This window comes from Nicotiana attenuata, unplaced genomic scaffold, assembly GCF_001879085.1.
Source record: "Nicotiana attenuata strain UT unplaced genomic scaffold, NIATTr2, whole genome shotgun sequence".
Classification (NCBI taxonomy): Eukaryota; Viridiplantae; Streptophyta; class Magnoliopsida; order Solanales; family Solanaceae; genus Nicotiana; species Nicotiana attenuata.
This window is the reverse complement of record NW_017670251.1, coordinates 1,218,781-1,244,179: the sequence shown is the minus strand read 5'-3', so window position 1 is coordinate 1,244,179 and position 25,399 is coordinate 1,218,781. Positions and strand designations below refer to the sequence as shown.

At 40.1% G+C, this 25,399-nt stretch overlaps 1 protein-coding gene across 2 annotated transcripts in view; it reads right to left on the bottom strand.

The window, feature by feature from the left end:
• Positions 1-234: 234 nt before the first annotated feature.
• LOC109236698 (pectin acetylesterase 8-like) overlaps positions 235-25,399 on the bottom strand; it is a 44,151-nt gene continuing 18,986 nt past the window's right edge. The window contains exons 11-12 of one of the 2 annotated variants that reach the window (XM_019402903.1): positions 20,334-20,473; positions 235-549 (exon numbers count right to left, since the gene is read on the bottom strand). In XM_019402903.1, the coding sequence (XP_019258448.1) occupies positions 427-549; positions 20,334-20,473 (263 nt within the window). In that variant the 3' untranslated portion in view covers positions 235-426. Of the gene's footprint in view, positions 550-20,076; positions 20,225-20,333; positions 20,474-25,399 lie in introns of those variants that run through there. The other variant, XM_019402902.1, reaches the window with a different exon arrangement.

The following is a 25,399-nucleotide window of genomic DNA, read 5'->3' as shown; positions in this document are numbered from 1 at the left end:
CTTTTAGTATAATATGATATGATAATGTGGTGGTGTTTGATTGGATATATAGGTTTTAAAAAAAATTAGAACTTATTATCTTAAAAGTACTTAGTAATTTTTGTGGCTATAGAAATATGTCATTTAAGAGTAACATGAGATCAAGTTTACAGTTAAATTGTTTTTAGATATAGAAGCTATCTATTTTTTTTGGGCAACAGTCTCTTAAAAAATAGTATCCTATGAAATGCACAATGAACTCAATGGTCCAACTTAATTTATACTGTGGTAGCAGTATGAGTTTAAAAGTTGCTGATTGAAGTGATACACTCGTCAACAATTCTTACAAATTGGCAACAATTTCATACAGTGAAATACAATATAACATAAATAATATTTGAAGAATACGCATTGAGAATCTCCTCGGAATAAACATAAATAACAAAATTAGCCTCTTGATTTGAGAGTACCGTTGGTGTATAAATAAACAGGGAGTGGCAAGTCATGATCATCGATCACATAGGAGTATTTCCGATCGTAGTACCAATCACCAAATACCTCAATCGTAGTCTGCATATATAAACACTCCATTTAATTAACAAAATAAAAGAAATGCTTCTTTTTCCTTTCTGCTTTTCCTAAAATTGCGAAAGTTTTCACAGTAAACCAATAAACAAAATACATCATTGAATCGATTTTTTGAAGTACCCAATAATACAAAAAATGTTTGTGTAAACATTCAGTGCAAAAAGTAGTGAGGGTGCATATAAATATCGAGGATTTTTATTTTTACATCAAAAACATAACAAAAGAAAATAGATTATCCCGAGAAAAGAAAAAAAAAGTCTACAACAAAGTTCGAAGTTATAAACTTACATCAGCTGATGCTGATCAAATGGGCAATTGTTTTGGGTCACATGAAGACTTAATAGGGTTAAATTTGGTTCATAACGCCATCACGCCAAATGGACACGTCCCTTATAATAAGGGCGACCCGAGTGAGGGCACGGCCCAAGCTGGTGAAGAGGAAGTGACGTCGTTTAGTGCCTGACCTTTTTACTGAGTAGAAGCCACCAACTTTTGTACCTTTTTGATTATTTCGAGGGAGGTCTCCTACTATATAAAGGAGACCTCCACATTGTAATAGAGGGGGTGATTCTCGGATAATACAATTTCTCTCTCTATTTCTCTCTCTATCTCTCTCTCTTATCTCTTTCTTGATTTTCCCACCATTGCTTCCCTCTTAAGCTAAGTCTATTTCACTACACACTTACAGATCTACAAACATTCTTGAAGCAATAATCATCTCTTGGGCTTATTATATTTGATTACGATTTACCCTATATATTTTCGATTGTTTTTAAGCTTATAGAACACGAATATAATTTTTGAGCTAAACAATTTGGCGCCGTCTGTGGGGATTTCGAGAATCAAAACCATAGTATCCACCTAGAGATCAACCAACTACCACTCTCTACACCACACAAAAACAGAAAATGGCCGAAAATAACACAAGATCGAAAGCTATATTGGGTGTCACTACCAATCTCCTTGGCCCTCTCAACGAGGCCAGTGACGATGGCATCCTGAATGCAACCCCTAACATCACACCGGGTGCAGAGATCTCACCTTCCCCATCCGAAGATCTAACGATCTTGCACGAAAAAGGAGCTTCCACATCTGCGGCTACGGAAGCACCCTCAGCGGTCAAGAAGCTACTGGAAAGATGGCTAACAAGCACTCTAAGTGGCTTGGTTGAGAGGTCACCACAAAGTAACATCGGGTGTACACCAACGGTAGGTACCACTGCTGTCGTGGGTGAACCGGAAGTTGCACTAGCGAATAACGAACCCGTCGAGACACAGACCACGATGGCACGCTAACAGCCATCCTAAAGAAGATGGAAGAAATGGAAAATGAAAACAAGGCACTCCGCGATCAGATGAAGGAACATCAGGAGAGGGTCGACAAGATCTCCGGTGCTCCCAAGTTGCAACCAAAACGCGACGTGGGAAGGTTCATTGAACAACCATACACTGAAGAAGCTGCCCCTCACTCCACCCCAAAAACCTTCAAGATGCCACCCTACTTGAGGGTATATGACGGAACCACAGATCCCGAGGATCATCTGATCCACTACGTCACCGCTGTGAAGGGCAACGACCTATCGAAAGAACAGGTACCGTCGGTACTGCTGAAGAAGTTTGGCGAGACGTTGACAGGAGGGGCCTTAACATGGTACTCTCAGCTACCGGCTAAGGCAATATCAACGTTCGAGGAAATGGCGGATAAGTTCGTCACAGCCCATGCAGGCGCGAAGAAAGCGGAGGCCAGGGTCAACGACATCTTCGCCGTCAGGCAAACCACAGGAGAGGGACTCAGGGACTTCCTGGCAAGGTTTAACAGGGTAAGGATGAGTCTACCAAACGTATCGGAAGGTATGGCAGTCGCCGCTTTCCAGAACGGGCTAAGCAGGGATGGTTCGAGGGCAACCAAGAAGCTGCTGAGCCGCCTTATGAAATATCCCCCTACCACATGGGAGGAAATCCACAACGCCTATTGCGCCGAGGTACGAGCGGACGAGGATGATCTTAATGGGCCGACCCAACGGCTAACAGCGATACACTCAGAAACGAGGAGAGATCGACGGAACGAAGGACGACGAGAACAACTCCCCCGCTCCAACAGAGATCGACATCAGCCATACACCAGATCCTCCCATCCGCCACCAAGGCATACAGACGCGCTACAGCGACACGTCGCCCCACTCCGAAACGAAAGAGGTACGCCCCCTTTATTAACCGCCCATAACTTTTGTGTATCTCCTTCAGAAATAGTGTACGCACTGGAGAAGCTGGGCACCAAGGTGCAGTGGCCGCAGAAGATGAAATCAGACCCTGCCACAAGGAAATCAAACGCCCTATGTGAGTTCCATCAGGAACGGGGACACAAAACCGAAGACTGCATAGGCCTACGGCAAGAGGTGGTCAGGATGCTGAACCAGGGATACCTGAGGGAGTTACTCAGTGACAAAGGGAAAATCAACTTTGCACGCGGACGAGAACAACCCCACGGGCCGCCGAAGCCACCTTCCCCAGCGCGCACGATAAACATGATCGTCGGAGGCGGCGACGAGTCAGTGATCAATCACGTCAAGTTCGCCACCACACACAGACTAAAGCGGACCATCGCCCATGAACGGTATGACGACTTCGAAGATAGTATCACCTTCGATAAGTCTGATGCCGACGGTTTGTCTTTCCCTCATTATGATGCTTTAGTTATCACTTTACGTATCGCTGATACGGATGTTAAAAGAGTCATGATCGATGACGGAAGTGGCGCCTGTATTATCCACCCAAGGGTCCTCGTACAAATGGGACTCGAGGATAGGGTAATACCGCGCTGCATAACACTAACCGGTTTTAACAATGCAGTGGAACGGACGTCCGGAGAAATAGCACTGCCCGTCTTAGCGGGAGGAGTCACGCTGGAAACAACTTTCCACGTGATGAACCAAGAAACGGCGTACAACGTCATCATAGGACGCCCGTGGATACACGCCATGCGAGCGGTCCCTTCAAGCCTCTACCAAGTGATCAAATTCCCTACCCCATGGGGAGTATTCAGTATTCGAGGCGAGCCACGCACCGCACAAGAATGCTACAAAATAGCCCAAGACTGCGCCCACACCCAACAGCTAAAGGGGGCGAGCGCGGAGGCATAGCAATTAGCCGTGTCGGGGACTAAGGTCAACCCGACAACGGACGCCATCAAAGACCCCGACGTCGTGGAGGCCTGTAAAGCAACGGTCGAAGATCTCGACCCAGTCCAATTGGACGAAACCAATCTTACGAAGAAAGCCTATATCGGGCACGGTCTCGCCAACCCAAGTAAGTATCGTGAATTCTTAACTAACCATGCAGATTTGTTCGCCTTTTCCCATTCAGATATGCCGGGAATCCCGCGAGACATCGCCACCCACAAGCTGAATGTCGATCCACTACATCCGCCCGTGCGACAGATGAGGAGAAAATTCAACGCCGCTATCAATGAAGCGGTCAGTAAGGAAGTAGACGAGTTACTGGCCAACGGCTCCATCAGAGAATCAAAGTACCCCCAGTGGGTCGCCAATGTTGTCATGGTCAAAAAGAAAAACGGGAAGTGGAGAATGTGTGTGGATTTCACTGATCTGAACAAAGCATGCCCAAAGGATTCATTCCCACTACCCCACATCGACCAACTGATCGACGCCACTGCAGGACATGAACTACTGAGCTTCCTAGACGCCTACTCCGGCTACAATCAAATCATGATGGCCGAGGAGGACCAAGAGAAGACAACTTTCATCACCCACCAAGGGACTTACTGCTACAAGGTAATGCCCTTCGGGCTCAAGAATGCAGGGGCTACGTACCAGAGACTGGTCACCAAAATGTTCAAAGAGCAGCTCGGTAAGACTATGGAAGTCTATATCGACGACATGCTGGTAAAGTCGACAAGAAAAGAGGACCACATCGACCATCTAAAAGAAGCCTTCGAGATGTTGAGAAGGTACGAGATGAAACTGAACCCCGAGAAATGCGCCTTCGACGTGGCCTCAAGAAAATTCTTAGGGTTTCTCATATCACAACGAGGTATCGAAGCCAATCCAGATCAGATCAAGGCGATAGACACAATACCCGAGATACTGAACAGCAAAAAGCAGGTGCAAAAGCTGACGGGGCGAATAGCCGCCTTGTCTAGGTTCATCTCACGATCCTCCGACAGATGCCATAAGTTTTTCAATGTGCTGAGAAAGGACAATGGGTTACAGTGGAATGAGGAATGCGTCGAGGCCTTAAGAAAATTGAAAGCGTACCTATCTACGCCGCCACTGCTGGCCAAAGCAAATCCAGGCGAGCCTCTACTGGTATATTTGGTCGTATCCGAGGTCGCCGTCATCGCAGTCCTAGTTCGTGAAAATGAAGGTACGCAATATCATATTTACTATATTAGCAAAACCTTAGTGGACGCCGAAACACGGTATCCACACCTTGAAAAATTAGCTTTGGCATTGGTCGTAGCTTCACGGAAGCTCCGACCCTATTTCCAATGCCACCCCATAAAAGTAGTGACGACCTTCCCCTTAAGAAGTATCCTACACAAGCCTGAGTTATCAGGCAGACTCGCCAGATGGGCCATAGAGCTCAGTGAGCACGATATCTCATATCATCCAAGAAACGCCATCAAGTCGCAAGTACTTGCCGACTTCATAGCCGACTTCAGCGCAGAGATACTACCAGAGGCGGAAGTAGAGGCACGCCGTGCCCCCTCCAACGCCGACCTATGGACTCTTTACACTGATGGCGCCGCTAACGCCTCGGGATCGGGACTGGGACTCGTTCTCGAGGTCCCCACGGGAGAAACAATTCGCCAGTCCATACGATGCCCCGAGATGACTAACAACAAAGTCGAGTACGAGGCTGTTATTGCAGGTTTGAAACTAGCCATCAAGTACCGAGCTCGACGACTCGTTCTCCATTGCGACTCTCAACTCGTGGTGAACCAGGTCACCGGGACTTACCAAATCAAGGAGCAGAGGTTACAAAAATACCAGTCAGAAATCCACAGGTTAATGACCGAGTTCGACGAGTGCCGCTTCGAACAAGTTCCGAGAGCACAGAACGTTGAAGCAGACGGCCTAGCAAAATTGGCCGCAGCCACTAAAAATTTCAACAAAGAAAGCGTGGTCACCCTCCTCCATTCAGCCATTGATCACACTGAGGTACTCTCTTTAAATTTGACTTGGGACTGGCGCAACCAATTTGTATCCTATCTGCAGGATGGAACACTCCCACTCGACAGAAAAGAAGCCAAGAAGCTTCGCGTACAGGCCGCCCGGTATTGCCTGATAAACCACGATCTTTACAAAAGGACGTTTGGCGGACCCCTGGCCAAGTGTCTAGGGCCGCAACAAACGCGGCCAGTGCTCGAAGAGGTACATGAAGGTCATTGCGGTGCCCATACGGGCAACCGCGCCCTCGTGCGCTGCATAATACGAGCCGGCTATTATTGGCCCACTATGAAGAAAGACGCAGCGGAATATGTTCGCCGATGCGATCAATGCCAAAAGTATGCCCCCATGATACGATTTATAAGAATGAAGTGTTAGTAATGAGAGATACGATCCTCAGAAATGGCATTTCTCTGAAAGCGATACAACTCTTGCAAGAAAGAAAGATGAAGAAACAAAGGGAAACTCTCCGAAGGTTCGAAAGATGAATCTCTTTGAACCACTCCTCTATTTATGGGAATGAGGCACACGGGAATCGAAGAGGCACAATTCTGAAACTGGCGCGGGAAGCCAAAACGTCACGTCATGTTCTGAACAGTCTCGGGAACCCAAAAATAATGATGACGCATGTGACTGGTGACGTCACCTTAAAAAAGGGGGTCGCATGTCAACGGCCCAATAAATATTATCCACGCTCACGCTCTTCGAAAGAGGCACCTATGGGCGCGGCCAAATTTCCGTAAAAAGCAAATCGTGCATGTCCGTCCATTGAAGACGGTCATCGAGTACGTCTCCAACGAACGGAAGGACTAACTGTGTAGGGTTAAATTTGGTTCATAACGCCATCACGCCAAATGGACACGTCCCTTATAATAAGGGCGACCCGAGTGAGGGCACGGCCCAAGCTGGTGAAGAGGAAGTGACGTCGTTTAGTGCCTGACCTTTTTACTGAGTAGAAGCCACCAACTTTTGTACCTTTTTGATTATTCGATGGAGGTCTCCTACTATATAAGGAGACCTCCACATTGTAATAGAGGGGGTGATTCTCGGATAATACAATTTCTCTCTCTATCTCTCTCTCTTATCTCTTTCTTGATTTTCCCACCATTGCTTCCCTCTTAAGCTAAGTCTATTTCACTACACACTTACAGATCTACAAACATTCTTGAAGCAATAATCATCTCTTGGGCTTATTATATTTGATTACGATTTACCCCTATATATTTTCGATTGTTTTTAAGCTTATAGAACACGAATATAATTTTTGAGCTAAACAAAGACGGAAGTCCAAATGGGAAAGTTAACCAAATCTGACTGAAGTCCAAATGAACTTTGACAGCCAATTGATCCAGCCATTAGCAACAAAATTTCAATGAATTGCGGGAAAAAGAATGCACTAGTCAGCTAATTAAGTAACTTGCTAACTATCCCTTAGTTTGATCCAATCATGGCGAAACCTGGTAGCAAGCCTAGAAGGAGTGACTAATTTGTGCAGCTTAACTGTCATTTTTGAATTCTAAGTATCGAATACGCGACTACTCGTATAAAGTTAATATCCAATCATCGCATTAGTACGCAAAACCAATCCAATTAAATTCAACTGATCAATTACTTTTAGAAATTTCTTTATTGTCAGCTTTTAACTTGAACCCGTAAAGGAAAAGCAGAGTTCTTTTTTCCATGGCATATCGACTTTTATCGCAATCTGGCTTGAATTTGTTTAATCGTAAAAGAGGTACAATTAAATTTGTAAATATGGTTTATAGACATAATATTAAATTGATCTGATTAATGAAATAACAAAGATTAAAAGAAATAAAATAATGATAATTAAAGAAAGAACAAACCTGGACTTTAGGTTAATCCCACCGGAACTAAGAATAATTAAAAACTCTTGATAACAATCTTATAAAGTTTAGGAAAATGAGAGAAAGAATGATAGCCTTTTTGGTTCTAATATTTTGTGTCCCTACATTGAGTACAAATGTTGTTATTTATAGTTAAATTTGAGGATACAAGATCCCCAAATCATACCCGCTTAAAGATGAATAAAATTCCCTCTTTCATGGTTGCATAACATTGGAAATAAATTCTATGATCTTCTGTAACGGCTGCTCCTTTAATGCTGCTCTTTCCAACCGGTAACTCACTCTCAAATTCTCTTCCTCGACCTGTACGTCCTTGGAATTTACACAATACCGGTTATGTGCTAGTATCCGGTATTAATTATATACTAAATCATCTCCACTCTGTCGTCACTACCACGTGTCTGTTAGAGAAATGTACACCTATAAGCTATAAATTTTACCTAATACAGATAGTTCCCCTACTTTTCGGTTAAACAATTTGATGTGACCGGGAAGAAGATACCTATTTTCTTGGCAGGAAAGTTCTTAAATGACTTCTGACCTTTAAAATGACGAACGTCTCTTCGCATTTAATAGGCTTAACACGTGTTCCTCCAAGATTTGATGAACAGGTTTGCCAATTACCTTGGTAATGATGGATTTATAGTTAACCACCTTTAAGATCCCCCCCCCCCCCGTCTCCCCCAAAATTTTATCTTTCACTTTTTCCGCACCTCTTCATCAAATCTCTTAAAACTCTCTACAATTCGATTTTCTCAGCAAAATTTTCGAGTTTGAATATAAAATTTTACTTTTTTAGTCGCCATATCTTCTGTTATTTCGTTCTCTAGCAACTCATCTTCTGCTACCAAAATTAGTTCAGCTCTTTCTTCACCCACCAAGATTGGGGCTTGCATTGGTGACAGACCATCTAAGAATAGCCAACCCAAGAACTCTAACGATGAACCTCCCACAACAAATACAATTATCCCTTTAAAATGGTCTTTTAAAAAGGATCTCAAAGTCCAAAATACTTCCTCCAACCCTGATAACGACAAACATAGAGCGATTGGTGAATATCCTTCTTCTATTTTCCCGTCCAATATCCCCATTGTAAAGGAGGGTTGTGACTTGAATAATATTGAAGTTTTGGCCCGACTCGAAGTGGATAAGGTAACTTTAAGCAAACCAGGGTATGTTTTCGTCTGTACATACCTTTTTACCCTCAAACTTAGAAAGAAAATAGATCATATCACTCTTGAATTCTACGGGAATTATCAAGTATGTTTGGCTCGAGTGGGTCCGACAATATGGCGTATGGTATCTTGTCTTTGGTACCAGTGTTCTCAGACACAAGAAAATCTTAGTCCTACACATTTGATAAAATCTTACTCCTACACATTTGATCCGCCACTATGCTCCCAAGATCTTTCGAGGAGGCGTGATCAAACTTAGCAAACATGGTCACAAAACTATCATCACCAGTGTAGATGATGATGATGCCGAACGTGGTAGCATCCCACATTCTTGAAGCTTGGAACTATACACGTAAGTCTTCTCAAATATCTCTTTCTTTTTTATTTTGAAATTGTTCTCATTATTTCTTAAACTTTTCTTCCTTTTCTTTTAGCCACTCTCTGGGTTTCTCCAGTAGTAGAGAACCTAACCCAATAAGTTCAAAAAAAATTGGATACTTCCACGCCGGAGCTCCGCTTGTGGAAGAAAATTTCAATAAACAAAAATTAAAAATGCAAAATAAAAGTAAGAACATCTTCATCATTTATTTCTTGTTGACCTGTTCCTTCATTTTCGGTAATAGATTGCTAACTTTTCATGCTGCAACCTCACTCATTCTAAAGGGGTCATCTGTTTGTCCGGTTGTTGAGGTTTTACTCGATCCGAAGGAGGCCCAACAATGACTTTAAGAGGCCCTTGACCGAAGAAGGGCTCGTGATGTATCTCTCTCTTCTGGCGAAGGCACATCATCAATCAATCCCTGGACCAAGGGGAAGAAACCAAAAAGAAAGCATTTTCCTAAGACTGAGGCTAAAAAGAAGCTCCCGGTTATAGATGAGATTCAGGGAGGACCGAACATTGTGGTCCTCGATGAAGAAGAAATCAAGGACGATACTGAAACAGTTTCAATTCAAAGAAGAAGAAGAAGAACATCAACAGTTCAACCGGAGGACGTGGAGGAACTCTTTCGAGAGTCTAAATTGGCTGAAATGACTGGCACTCCTTTCCGGGATCTGGTTGTTCTCACTGACCAGAAGGGTTCTGCTGCAGGTGATGCCCCAACTTCTGCTCCACCATCGCCTGATGTACTTCCCCCGGTCACCGTCGATCGAGATCAAGGTGAAAGTTACCCCCGGTCACATGATCAAGGGAACAGAGAAAATGTCTCTCCAGCTTCCATTTGAAATCCTAACGGTAAACTTAGTATTATCTTTATTGTTCTTGATGAATTCCACTTACTCTCCAAACCGGTTGGGGTAGCCAAATACTTGAAACCTCTAGCTATGGAAAAAGATTGGAGGAAAAGGGAAGCTCTTTTTGCCGAATGTTTAATCAACAACATCATGCATCTTTCTACTCAGTTACCATTATTTTTGCCCTCTTCTTCTTCACACCTATTTTTTACCATCGTCGATTAATTAAAATTAACCATACATGCTAACCTTTTTTGCTTCTGAGGGTTTGAAAAGGATGATACTTTACAAGGTAGCGCTTCAAACTGAGCGGAATCAACTTGTTGAACGCCTCTAGGTCCTAGAGGCAAAACTTGCTCAATTGGGCAAACTCGTGGCCAAATTGGAGTAAATGGAGCAAGAAAAAATGGCTCATAATCAAGAAGCCACTCAACTATATGTCGAGCTTGCTGAGCTGAAGATTAAATGGGTAGAGTTGCAGGATGCTGTAACTTTGGCTGCCGAGTGTAAGTCTGCTTTCTTGGAAAGAATCAGTAACTTGGAAGCTAACTTATGCTCCAAGACCGAGGAAGCTACTATAGCCGAAGATAAGAGGGCCAAAATGGAAGAAAGGCTCCGAAAGGTCATAGAACAAAATTGTGAACATAACAAAACTAATTCTAACATGTCAGGGGATTACAACATTTTAAAAGTTGACAATGAGCGGTTGCAGTCGAAAATCCAAGAACTTCGAGCCAGATTAAGAGCTTAAGCAGATTCTTTCTTGCTCGAGAAAACTCATGTTGTTTACTGTATGAGAAGCAAGACTCTGGACGATGATAAAAATGGCATTGCAAATATAGACGACTACATTGTTGAAGATCTTGCTATAGAAACAACCTCCTTCGAAAACATTCCTGCCCGACCCACTGCATCAAGCTCTTCGAACACTTGCTCTGAATCCTCGAAATTTAAAGACGGAGGTGAATACGTTGAGCTCGAAAATGAGCAACATTTAAGTCCAAAAAATGCAGATGAGCTTCTCAACCTTCAACCTCTGCTAATAAAGTAGATTGATACATTTTACAAAGTTGTTTTTTTAAAAAAAAAATCTTGTAGCTATAACTCGTGTAACTATCTTGGACTCGCTTTTTGGCCCTAAATTTTTCAATGAAAGATAACTTTCTTACTAACCTCTCAAGATGTTTATTTAGAAAAACATATTTTTTTATCTATGCTTTTTTACTAATAAAATTGGGGGATTTTTTCCTCTGATTAACTTGATTATCTGGTATTTATACTTTCAATCTTTAATCTTTAACTAGAAAGGTTTTATAAGTGAAGACCCTTATATTTACGGTGCTCTTGAAGATGATGTCTCCTATTTATTCCGGCACTTATGTTTATTATTTAAACAACATCAAGTAAAGGGAACACCACATCTCTTGGAAAAATAAGAGATAAAAATAAAAGAATTTTTATTTGTTTCTTCTATTTTCGAAAGTATATTTAGTCAAGAAAGAAAATCATTCCAAATAAACGAACTGCCAATACATGTGGCTAATTTGTCCTTCTTATTTCTACAAGGTTGGATGTACAGTCCGCAGTCCTGACTTGAGGTTATTCATAACAACTGAACTTCTAAGTTCAAAGCATGTCAACATGTTCTCCGATTACAGCAATCCCCGATATTGCTGCGTTACCAGATATTACACTTGCTTTTTTGAAGCTAGAACTGACACTTTTAGTGTTTATGATCACGATATGAGACCAGTAGCAATAGCTACTGACCCCCCCCCCCCCAGAGTGTTCACATACAAAGTATTCCAGTTGTCATCAGCAACTTGCATTCGTAATACGCTTTACGTTGCTGCCTCGTTAAATACCTTACCAAAACACCCATTAGGGACAAAAACTAATCGAAGAAAAAATAATTATAGAACGTACTTTCAGTATAATCATTAATCTTTAACACTGGTATCTTTTGAGGTGACTCATGTTCCAGTTACTTGGTAATTTAAATCCATCTTGATTTTCCAGCTAAAATGAGCATTTTTTGGTTACAGATGAAATCTGGTAAGGTCCATCCCAATTTGGTCACAATTTTCCAGCGTTGACTTCTTGGGTATTATAAGTCACTTTTCGGAGACCAAGTCTCTGAATTTAAAATAACAGAGATTTCCTTACGATTATAATACCTTTTGCATTCTTTTCTTATGTGCAATCATCCTCACATAGGTCAAATCTCGATACCCATCAAGCAAATCTAGCCTAACCGACATAGCTTAGCATTTCTTTGCTCGCTTGTCCGGGAAAACCTTATAGTTGGTTAACCTATCCCCACGAATTTGGAGCTTCTGCTCCATATACATGGGAGAAAGATGTTTCTCCACTGCTTTATTTTGTTGTGGTTCGGTATGCCCATAGTACTCCCAGTAAATCCTCAAGGCACCTGCCTTTTGCATCCCATAACTTATTTTTGAGGCTTTGAATTATCACCTTGTTTGTTGACTCTACTTGTCCATTCGGATAATACGTGATGACTAGTTCTTTTATTTTCAATCCCTCTAAAAAAAATTGTGCACAAGCAATTTCTTTTGGCACTCTAAATCGACAAATAATGTGATCCAAAATAAAATCTATCACCTCTCGTTCTCCAACACCTTTTTGAAAGCACGTACTTAAACCCATTTAGTAAAATAATCAGTCACAATCAAAATAAATTTTACATGTCCAAGTCTCTGAGGCAAAGGTCCAACTCTATTCATCCTCCATTTCATTAACGGCCATGGCGACACAAGTAAATACAAATGTTCAGCCGACTGGTATATTAACTGAGCATAACGTTGACATTTATCACATTTTTTGCACAAACATCTTTGCATCTTGCTCCATTCAGGGATAATAATAACCGGGTCTCATTAACTTGAGCACTAAAGAATTTGCTCCATAATGATTTTCACAAACTCCTTCATGAACTTCTCTCATTACATAATCATCTTCTGCTGGTCCTAAGCATTGAGCCAACGGACCCTGAAAAGATCTCTGGTATAGTTGTTCATCAACAAGACAATACCGAGCAACCTTTTCACAAAGTGCTGGGGAGGCTTTAGAATCCTCAAGAAATTTGCCATGTCTTAGATATTTAATGAAGTTATTTCTCCAATCCCATATCAGGTTTGTTGAAATAACTTCGCAATAACCATCCACATCTAGAACTGTTTGCAACTACTGTACAATTGAACTGGAATCAGCACTCTTTATCTCTCTTGAAGACACTAAGTTAGCTAGTGCATTAGCCTCCACATTGTCCTCGCTTGGAATATGGATCACCGACCACTCCCTGAACCGGGAAACTAAAACTTGGACTTTGTTTAGGTACTGCTGCATACATTAAGCTTTAGCATTAAAAACTCCATATATTTGATTAACCACCAGCTGAGAGTCACACTACACGTGAATCACCTCGGAGCCTAGTCCCCGCGCTAATTCGAGTCCTATCGCCACAGCTTTATACTCAACTTTATTGTTAGTTAAAGGAACGACTCGTATGGCCTGCCTTAAGATTTCTCCTGAAGGAGTGATTAACACTATCCCAAGACTAGACCCTTTCACGTTGGGTGCCCCGTTTGTAAACAAAGGTCCAGACTCGAGACACAGTTCCCGACACCAAAATTGCTTCTTTTGTAGCTAAAGGAGACTTCCCCAGACTGAAGTCAGCCACAAAGTCGACTAAAACTTGTGATTTACTTTCTATATGTGGTTTACATCAAATTCACTAACTTCAATCACCCATTTACCCAATCGACCCGATTACTCAGGTTTATGGAGGACGTTCCTTTGGGGAAAAGTCGTCACAACGGCTATAGGGTGACACTGGAAGTAGGGCTTTAGATTTCGAGAGGCAACTACGAGAGCTAGAGCTAACTTTTCCAAGCAGGTATCAAGTTTCCGCCCTTGATAGTATTTTACTAACGTAGTAAATAGGGTATTGCGTACATTAATCTTCCCAGCCTAGAACTACACTTACCGCATCTTCTGACACCGCCGAATGCACTAATAATTGCTCTCCATTCTTTGGTTTTGATATTAAAGGGGATTGTACAAGTATTTCTTCAAATTCTTCAATGCTTATTGTCATTCTAGTGTCCATGAGAAGTCATTTTTCTTTTTAAATAATGCAAAGAACCAGTCACACGTTTCTGAGGATCTTGATATAAACCTACTGAGGGATGCAAATCTTCCTGTCAACCTTTGCACCTCCTTTACGGTATTCAGTTGATCACGAATATCTTCTATGGATTTGATATTGTCTGGATTTACTTCAATTCCTCATTATGAAACCAAGAAATTTTCCGGACCCAACTCCAAAAGCAGTTTTCCCCGGGTTAAGCTTTATATTATACTTCCTTAAGATGTCAAACATTTCTTGCAGATGAGTCAAATGGTTCCCTGCACGAAGAGACTTAACCAACATATCCTCAATATATATAATTCTATAGTTCTATCAATTTGACGTTCAAATATCTTATTCACGAGCCTATGACAGGCGGCTCCGGCATTTTTGAGCCTAAAAGGCATCATATTATAACAATAAGTACCAAAATTAGTAATAAATGACGCTTTTCTTGATCCTTCGGGTGCATCCTTATTTGATTATACTTTGAGTACATATCAAGAAAACTCATCGACTCATGCCCAGTCATGGTATCAATTATTTGATCAATATTTGGCAACGGAAAAAAGTCTTTAGGGCAATACTTATTCAAATCATTAAAATCAATACACATTCTAAACTTTTTATTATTTTTTGGTACTACCACTGCATTAGCTAACCAATCTGGATATTCAACTTCACATATTGTATCTATATGAAGTAATCTAGCTACCTCCCCCTTTAAAAACTTGTTTCTGACCTCGGTAATTGGTCGTTTTTTCTATTTATCGGAAGGAATTGGGGTACAACCTTAGCTGTTGAACTGCCAATTCAAGTGGGATATCTGTTATATCTAAGTGAGACCACGCAAAACAATTAGTTAGCATAAAGAAATTCAATAATTTATGTCTGAATTTGGGGCTCAGCCCCATTCCCAAGTAAACCTTTCTTGCCAGGAATTCAATGAACAAAGTGGCTTGTTCGATCTCTTTTGTGGTTGACTTTGTTGCGTCCGTTTCTTTTGGTACATGAAAAGATCTGGGTACCTAGTAAATATCCAGTGTCTCCTAATCACTACCGTCATTGTCGCCGGGATTAAATTGGAAGTTTACTCTAGTCCTTGTAATTACTATATATTGACTCCAACCGCCTTATTACTAGACAAAGTAACTGCATTCATTTCCCATGCGGCGGGCTGATCACCTCTAATCTGCTTAATTCCCTTCGGTATTGGGAACTTTAGTAACTCATGATAAGTTGATAGAACAACTTTCACATCATGGATCAATGGTCTACCGAGAATCATGTTATCATATCACTATCCACAACTTCAATTAATGTAGACTTCATCACCCCTTCAACGTATATAGGCACCACGATCTCTCCCCACGTCGTCACACTTGCTAAGTTGAATCCAGCTAAAAGCTTCATTGCCGAAACTATGTTATCGGTCACCTTTGCTTGTTTAAGGACTCTTAGTTGAATAGTATCGGCCGAACTACCTAGATCAACCAACACACATTTCATTTTAAGATCTAAAATATTTAAAGATAATACCAAAGCATCATTATATGGTAATGTTAGGCATCTGCATCTTCCTCACTGAAAGTAACTTCATCATCATGTGGTACTTCACAAATCCTCTTTCCATGAGTGACTAATATCTTCATCGTTCTTGCAGCAGAAAATGTTACCACATTAACCTCAATTTCTCCAAAAATCATATTTATTGTGAGATGAGGAGATCCTATTAGCTTTGCCAGTTCTATTGTATCACGATCGTAATTATTCTTAGTCCGATCACTTAAGAACTCTTTAAGATTACCATTTTTCAGCAACATTTCTAGTAATTGCTCCACATCCTTTGGTTTTGATATTAAAGGGGATTGTACAAGTAGTTCTTCAGATTCTTCAATGCTTATTGTCATTCTAGTGTCCATGAGAAGTCATTCTTCTTTTTAAATAATGCAAAGAATCAGTGACATGTTTCTGAGGATCTTCATATAAACCTACTGAGGGCTGCCAATCTTCCTATCAACCTTTGCACCTCTTTTATGGTATTCAGTTGATCACCAATATCTTCTATGGATTTGATGTTGTCTAGATTTACTTCAATTCCTCATTATGAAACCAAGAAATTTTCCGGACCCAACTCCAAAAGCAGATTTCTCTGGGTTAAGCTTCATCTTATACTTCCTTAAGATGTCAAACATTTCTTGCAGATGAGTCAAACGGTTCCCTGCACTAAGAGACTTAACCAAAATATCCTCAATATATATAATTCTATAGTTCTATCAATTTGACGTTCAAATATCTTATTCACGAGCCTATGACAGGCGGCTCCGGCATTTTTGAGCCTAAAAGGCATCATATTATAATAATAAGTACCAAAATTAGTAATAAATGACGCTTTTCTTGATCCTCCGGGTGCATCCTTATTTGATTATACGGAGTACATATCAAGAAAACTCATCGACTCATGTCCAACCGTGGTATCAATTATTTGATCAATATTTGGCAACAAAAAAAAAGTCTTTAGGGCAATACTTATTCGAATCATTAAAATCAATACACATTCTAAACTTTTTATTATTTTTTGGTACTACCACTGCATTAACTAACCAATCAGGATATTCAACTTCACATATTGTATCTATATTAAGTAATCTGGTTACCTCCCCCTTTGAAAACTTGTTTCTGACCTCGGCATTTGGTCGTTTTTTATATTTACCGGAAGGAATTGGGGTCTAACCTTAGCTCTTGAACTTCCAATTCAAGTGGGATATCTGTTATATCTAAGTGAGACCACGCAAAACAATTAGTTAGCATTAAGAAATTCAATAGTTTATGTGTGAATTTGGGGCTCAGCCCCGTTCCTAAGAAAATCTTTCTTGCCAGGAACTCAATGAACAAAGTAACTTGTTCGATCTCTTTTGTGGTTGACATTGTTGCATCCGTTTCTTCTGGTTCTTGAAAAGATCTGGGTACCTAGTAAATATCCAGTGTCTCCTAATCACTACCGTCGTTGTCGCCGGGATTAAATTGGAAGTTTACTCTTGTCCTTGTAATTATTGTATATTGACTCCGACCGCCTTATTACTAGACAAAGTAACTACATTCATTTCCCGTGCAGTGGGCTGATCACCTCTAATCTGCTTAATTCGATTTGGTGTTGGGAACTTTAGCAACTCCTGATAAGTTGATGGAACAACTTTCATATCATCGATCAAAGTATACAGAGACTCATGTTACCATATCACTATCCACAACTTCAATTATTGTAGACTTCAGCACCCCTTCAGCGTATGTAGGCAACACGATCTCTCCCAGGTCATCACACTTCCTAAGTTGAATCCAGCTAAAAGATTTATTATCGAAACTATGTTATCGGTCAGCTTTGCTTGTTTTAGGACTCTTAGTTGAATAATATCGGCCGAACTACCTAGATCAACCAACACACATTTAATTTTAAGATCTAAAATATTTAAAGATATTACCAAAGCATCATTATATGGTAATGTTAGGCATCTGCATCTTCCTTACTGAAAGTAATTTCATCATCATGTGGTACTTCACGAATCCTCTTTCCATGAGTGACTAATATCTTCATCGTTCTTGCAGCCGAAATGTTACCACATTCACCTCAACTCCTCCAAAAATCATATTTATTGTGAGATGAGGAGATCCTATTAACTTTTCGGGTTCTATTGTATCACGACCTTTATCGTAATTATTCTTAGCCCGATCACTTAAGAACTCTTTAAGATTACCATTTTTCAGCAGCATGTCTACCTCTTCATGAAGATGTCTGCCGTCCCCAATCTTATGACCATGTGTACCATGGAATTCACAGCAAAAATTAGGATCTCTCTAACTGGGGTTTGTTGATACATTGCTATATGGGAAAGGTCGGTGACATATATTTTATGACTTTATTGACGATTACTCAAGAATGGTCTGTATGTGTATTTTCTGAAACAAAAGATGAAGCATTTCCAATATTTGTTAAATGGAAGACGATGGTTAAGAGGCCGACGGAAAAAAAAGCTAACCATCTTCGGACTGATAATGGGTTGAAATTTTGCAATTCAGAGTTCAATAGTTTTTGCAGCAGACAGGGCACAGTTAGACACCGCACTTGTGTCGTAATACCACAACAGAATGGAGTTACAAAACTTATGAACATAACACTTTATGATAGGGCACAAAATATGCTTTCACGTTATATGTTAGCAAGGATTTTTTGGTTTGAAATAATCAATATTTCTTGTTATCTGGTCAACAGATTGCCATCCCAACTATTTAGTTGAAAATGCCTTTTGAGGTATGGTTCATTTCACGTGCCGATTATTCAAATTTGAGAATATTTGGTTGTCCTGCTTATGATCATGTGAGGGATGGAAAGCTTCAGTCGATGGCAAAGAAGTATATATTTGTAAGGCATGCAACTGGAGTGAAAGGCTATAGGTTGTGGTGCACAAATCAAAAGAATCTAGGGTTAGTTATCAGTACAGATGTGACATTCAATAGATCTGCCTCACTGGACAGTTAGAAGGAGAAGGCAATAGAAGAAACAAACTGTGGTGTCAGTGATTGCATAGAACTAGAAATTAAATCTCCACTAGCTCAGCCCAGTAGTTCTAAAGTCGGGGAAGTGGTGCAATGCAAAATATTGATCAAGTTGATAATGTTAATGCACATGCACAACAACAATCATATAGCATTGCAACAAGCAGAGAGAAGTGAGTGATTAACTAACCACAAAAGTTTTTAACTGTAGTTGATGGGAATCTTCTTGGATATACAAATCTTGTGGAATTTTCTTTGGCACTTGCAGAGACCGATAATGAACTTGAGTATAATTGCTATCCATAAGCTATTTCTAGTACATAACCAAATCAACGAATTTGTGCTACAATAAAAGAGATTGGATCTCTTAGCAAGTTTAGGTGTTGCCTAGACTTGATTGATGTGTGCGGCAATGGGTAAAGCCCTTGCGAGGGCTGAGGGAAAGGGAGAGAGACGTTATTTCTGTTGATGAAGAGAATTCAAGGCAATGAGAAGATTTGTTGTGGCTTAAAATATTTTCTTGTATTTTTAGAAAATTCATAATCCCTATAGGTTTGAGAAATCCTTTATTCTAATAGATTTGGGAAAGAGAAACTTATTGTCCTTGTCTGATTGGAAAAACCTTTCTCTTATAGGTTTGAGACTATTAGGAATCCATTTATAGGAGTTGTAGTTGGGGATTCTATAGATTGTATTGTGTTTTTCTTCTCATTCATAGTAAAAAACTCTCTCTGCTTCTGCCCCGAGGATTAGTCTTAGTCGAATCTAATTAAATCCTTGTGCTATTTCTTTTTTTCTCTATTTACTTTGTGTGATTGTGTCCTAGTTAACCTACGATCTTCTGCAACACAATCCTTAAAATCGTGTGATACTGGAATTAGTGTCTAATAACAGTTTTCACCCACAACACTAAACACATTAGAAAATGAAAGAATTGTATGCAGGGGCGGCTGCACAGTGGTAGTTACGGGTTCAATTTAACCCATAACTTTCGATACAGAGTAGAAATTTATGTGTAAAAATTTAACAAAATTGCAAATATAATAGATTTGAACCCATAACTTTATAAACATAATGGGTTCAATGTTAAAAATCTTAAAAGTTGAACCCATATATTTTAAATCTTGGATCAGCCTCTAATTGTATGTAACAGAAAAATAAAAAAGAAGGCTTCTCCTTATAATTTTACTAGTGTAGTCAACCAAAACGCAAGAATATAAATTCAAAACGCTAAAATTAAAAGAGCTGGAATTCATACTGAGCAACCAATACGAAAACATCAGTTGTTTAGAAGATCATTATGTGTATACTTGGATCGGTTGCATTGTATATACAAAAATGTTAATACTACTTTATTATTTTACTGAATTTTTATGATTCCCCACCAATCCCAGTTAGGCCTGAAAACACAAAATTTGTATCTTTTTTCTCTTTTCTGATTTAATAGGCCGCCAAACTCAAGCTTGAGGCATGTAAAATAAACTGAAAGCTGATTAAGAGGAAAGTTTTCGACATTAAAATAACTTCTTAAATGATACACAGACGATGAATTGGAAAAAGAGCGCATTACCAAGAATATATAATAAATAGTCTCTTACCAGATTACTTATCGGAGTGGCGTTGACTTTATTCCACCACAGTTCAAGCTGGGTATGACGATTAAAAGAGTCTATGAAAGCTCCTCTTTGTTTAGGATCATTTGGTTTGGGCAAAGCACTTAAGAATTCCGACCTCAATTCTGAAATAACAAATCCAAAAGTGTTAGAAATATAACTCCGTATACGTGATTCGTGGAAGGAAAAGGGGTTTCATATGTGTAGTAGGAAAAATGTGCTTCCCCCTTAAGTGTTGATATTTCCATTCGGTGTAAATGAAGAAAATAAATTATATAAAAATATTGTAACCATTCGGACGGTCATTTTGTATATTTAGCTCTGTTCTCCTATTGATTCTTTCTGTTTGTGTATTTGTTGTTATGTGACTTGTGGGGATGGTTGGTTTAGTTTCGGGAAGGTTTTGGAGTGAATTGGAACACTTAGTTTCATGGTTGGAAGCTTGAATGGTAAGAGTTGGCCAATGTTTGACTTTTATGTAAACGATCTCAGATTTATATTTTAAAGGTTTCAATACGTTCATATGGTGATTTTGGACTTAGGTGTATGTCGGGATTTGGATTTGAAGGATCCTAGGTTGATTTGGCCATAAATATCAAAAATTAGCAATTTGAAGGCTTGGAAAGTTCATAAGTTTCACTGTGGGTTGAATTTGATGTCATCGAATTCGGATATTATTTCCGAAAGTTGAAATAGGTTTATTTTATCCTTTGAAACACGTGTGCAAAGTTTGGGATTAATCCGGATTGGTTAGGCTTGAATTTAACGCTTGGTTCGAAGTTTAGAAGTTAATGAACTCAAGATAAGCTTAACTTGTCTTTTGATCATCGATTCGTGGTTTTGGTATTAATTTCAATGTTCCGAACCTCTGGATAGGTTTGCGGAAGGTATTAGGAGTCGTTGGTGCGATTGGACAGTGTTCCAGAGGGTTTAGGGGGCTCGGATGGGTTTCTGGACCACCCAGAGCATTCTTATATTGCAGAAAATTTCACTGGTGTCAGGTCCTCATCACGTTCACGACAGTGCTATCGTATTCGCAAAGAGTTATTTGAGCTGCAATTTTTCTTCTTCGCGTTCGCGCCTTGCGGGTCACGTTCGCGAAGAGAGCTGGGAGTTGGGGAAGTTGGCATTTGCGAAGGAGGAGGCAATGTGTACATCGCGTTTGCGAGGGGTCGACCAAGAACGTGAAGAGTTATTTTGGGCAGTTGGATTTTCTTACTTCGCAAACATGAGGCGGTGGTAGCGTTCGCGAAGGGTACCACTAGACAGAGGTATAAGTGATGCAATTTCGGGATTTTGATTCATTATTTCATATTTTGAGCCATAGACTTGGAGAGGGGCGATATTTGAAGAGGATTTTCATACAAGGCAATAGGGCTTGATTTTGATATTATATACCTAGATTATGTGATTTGAAAGTGAAATTTGGAGGTTTTTGCTATGGTTTTGGAGAGTGAAAATTGGAGATTTGGGGGTCAATTAGAGGCCGGATTTGGAGGTTTTTGTACGTTTGGTCGGGTTCCAAGATACGGTATTGGGTTAACTTTTTGTTTGCCTTTGCGTATTTATATAAAGAACAAATTTTTATTGTTTGGGGTTGTTTACTATGGCATTATCTGATATTTTTGTGTTAGTTATGGCTAGATTCGAGCCATTCAGAGGTCGATAAGCGTGGGAAGACATTTATAGAGTATTGATTCAGCTTGTTTAAGGTAAGCATCTTACCTAAACATGGTTTGAGGTAGTAGTTACTTGAATTATTAATGATGGCTACGTGCCAAGGGTGACGCACATGTAGGGGATGGGCATGTGTGCATGTACCGAGTTTTATCCATGCTCTGGGTAGTGGTTAGGCTATGTTATGCCTTGAATTGAGTGTTAAGCTTCATGATATCATGCTTCATGTGTTTGTAAACCTTTATGAGCTACTTGAATTACGTTAGATATCATGTTTAGGAAAATCTCATGTTCAAAGATGTTAATTGCTATTTTGTGGCGTAATCGCATAATTGAAGCTTTGGTAGCACACTTTGCACATGCATACACCTTAGCATGTCACTTTAATAGGTCGGTTGTACTCATACTATACTTCTGCATCTTGCATGAAGATGCTTGCAGCTGAGATGCTGTGGATGATGGGGCTGGCATTGAAGATGTTCCTGCTTTCGGGATATAGCTACCAACCATCCCTTGTAGTTTTATATTCTTACTTTGTTTGTGTACATTTCAAACAGATATTGTAATTACTTTCATACCAGCTTTGTAAATCCAAATCTTAGTGGTTCATGACTTGCACTACCAATCCTTGGGTTATTGTATATAAATTTGATTATTTCACTTATTGATTTCTTATTACTTTCATTAGTGTTGTGTTGACTATTGTTTGGCTTACCTAGCGGGCTGGGTTAGGTGCCATCACGATTGGGTGGATTTTGAGTCGTGACAAGTTGGTATCAAATCTTTAGGTTCATAGTTTCTATAAGTCATGAGCAAGTGGCTAATAGAGTCTTGTGGATCAATATGATGACGTCCATACTTATCTTCAAAAGGCTACAAGACATCTAGGAAAAGCTTCCTATCTTTCTTTCCTTATCATGCTGTATTGATTCAGCTTGAAGCATATATCTTTGGTTCTTTCCATCCACTCGTATGTTTTGTTGAGCACCCAATATAAATTGTGCATCGATGGTTCGTGATTTCATAGATGTGGTGCGAGATGTGTTCTCTGTGTTAAGGAGATAGGCAAGTCTAGAGGACTTGAGGCCAGGTTCAGTCTGCAGCCTGGGTTCGGTGGTTTGTTATGTACGCATGTGCTTTTGGAGTTATATGTCTGGTAATGTCCTTAAGAGTGGGATTGATGGCTCAGTGAGTGGTTGCATAGCTATATAATAAGTGTTATGTGACTGAGGACTAAGCTTAGGTGGTCTGGATGTGTGAGAAGATTTTACTTAGAATGCGAAAGGACTATGAATGCTCGATTTCTGTCTTGAAGTGTTATACAATCTTGAGTTATGAGTCTGTTAGAGATCTTTCAGTTACTCATTTGTGGAATGAAGTAGATTCTTGTGTATTATTGATGAGTTCAGACTTGGGAGGATTAAGTGACTACATAGTTGTTGTGACCATGATAGGGTCAGCGAGAGGTGCCAGTTTGAGGCTAAACAGGTGGGTTATCTCCTGCGGGGTGGTCTACGGATGTGCAATCCTGGCAGTGTTTTTGTGAAGATTTTTCTTTCTACCAAGTGGGATGTGTATGTGCTACACTTAGAGTTTAGATTGCTTGAAGGAGTTCGCATGACTGTCACGATGTTGGACATGCGCTTAGCAAATTATTTGAGTTATCTTGTGATTAGGGCTACATGAGCTCATGAAGGATTTAGTTGAATTATAGTGTGAGATAATGGTAGATATGGAGTAAGGGTATTTTGGGTTATCGATATTGTGTTCTGTGGCTTCAAGCAAAGTGGGGGAGGTGGGGGAGGCTGCTATCAATGATTAGATCGTGTGGTCATGTGTTATATTAGTTATGGATTGAGGCGTACTTATGGATTAGTTAAGACTTAAAGGGAGCTGACTTCGAGGTTAATGTTGGGGGAGGGAAATGCTAGATGCACGAGGTATTATATTTCATGGGCATGTGGGTATCTTGGAATGATTCGTGTTTGTTATTCGTCGTGGATATAGTATGAAAGGTGAAGGGATTTACTCGGCTGCTTATACGTGAGGTTACTTCTTTAGGTGTTTATGTGTTGATGGAGCACAAGTCGTTTGGCTCGTATTGGCGATGCATTGAAGACTTGAGCAGAGTGGATGACTCTCGAGAAGGTTCTAATGAGTTCACGATTTATAAGTGGTATTTGAGGATTTCCAAGATTTTTAAGTGGCTAAGTTCTAAGATTTGCATTCCATGGTGTCGATACTTGCGGTATTTCTTTATCATTATTAATTCTACATTTTAGCATAAGAGAGGTTAAAGAAACTGCTTCAAACTCATAGAAGGTCTATTTATAGTAGGTATCTCGGTTGCGGTACTATTGGGTGTCTTAAAGGGAAATAGTGGTTTATGGGTCTTAAGATGACGTAATTTCATGTTAGGATCTCTTGGGGTGAGCTTTGGGCTAAGGATCGTAATGTACTGACAAGGAGAAGTGTTAACTTGAAGGCAAGTCGAGAGGAACTCAAAGAAATAGGTAAGCTTAGTAGTGGTTTGGATCAACATAGTAATGGAAGTGATCGATTCTTTCGGTGAAGCAAGCTTTACATGTGTTTGCTGGTAATAATCTTGGGTTAGGCGATTTGCGTGACTTGGTTGAAGTTAGAGGGATTCAGTTCCGATGGCTTGGTTTTGTGCAAATGGGTCTCGAAGAGTTTTCGATAGTTTCGACCATGACTTGAGATAGAAGTCTTCTACTAGCATGGGGAGTTTGTTGTGTATTGTGATTTTTCTCCTGCACGGGATCAAGTGGAAGGTTTATGGTTGATGGAGTGTCTATCATGCTTGTGATTCAGAGTTGATAATGGGATTCTCGTACTTTTCTTATGATGGCATAATAGATACGGTGCACCGTGTGGGATTGAGATTGCATGTACAAGGTTGCGATTCGTTTTCAAAGGGAAGGCCATGAGTTCTAGAAAACAAGGACGGTTTCAGATGTTTAGAGGAATGCTAGCACTATTTGATATCACCTAAGAAGAATTCGCATTTCAGAAGGCGCATTGTGTTTTTACTTGTGGATGCTTGACTAGCATTACCATAATCGCTTGGTTGTTCACTGCTGACATTCAGATTTTGCTACGTGGCGGGGAAGATTCATGGGAGTGTTTCTCTTGAGATAATTGTGTATGGGGGATATGTCAGCCAAATGAGTGTTTGAGTTAGGATCGGATACGAAGATCTTTGTATTCTTAGGATTTGGAGACTAGAATTCTTAGAGGTAGACTATTCCTTGGTTGTGGACTATGAAGATATGGCCAAGTTAGATAGCTGATGGTACGTGTTATGGATAGGTTACTGTGGATATTTGGAAGGCTATTTATCTATTTCGGGAGGA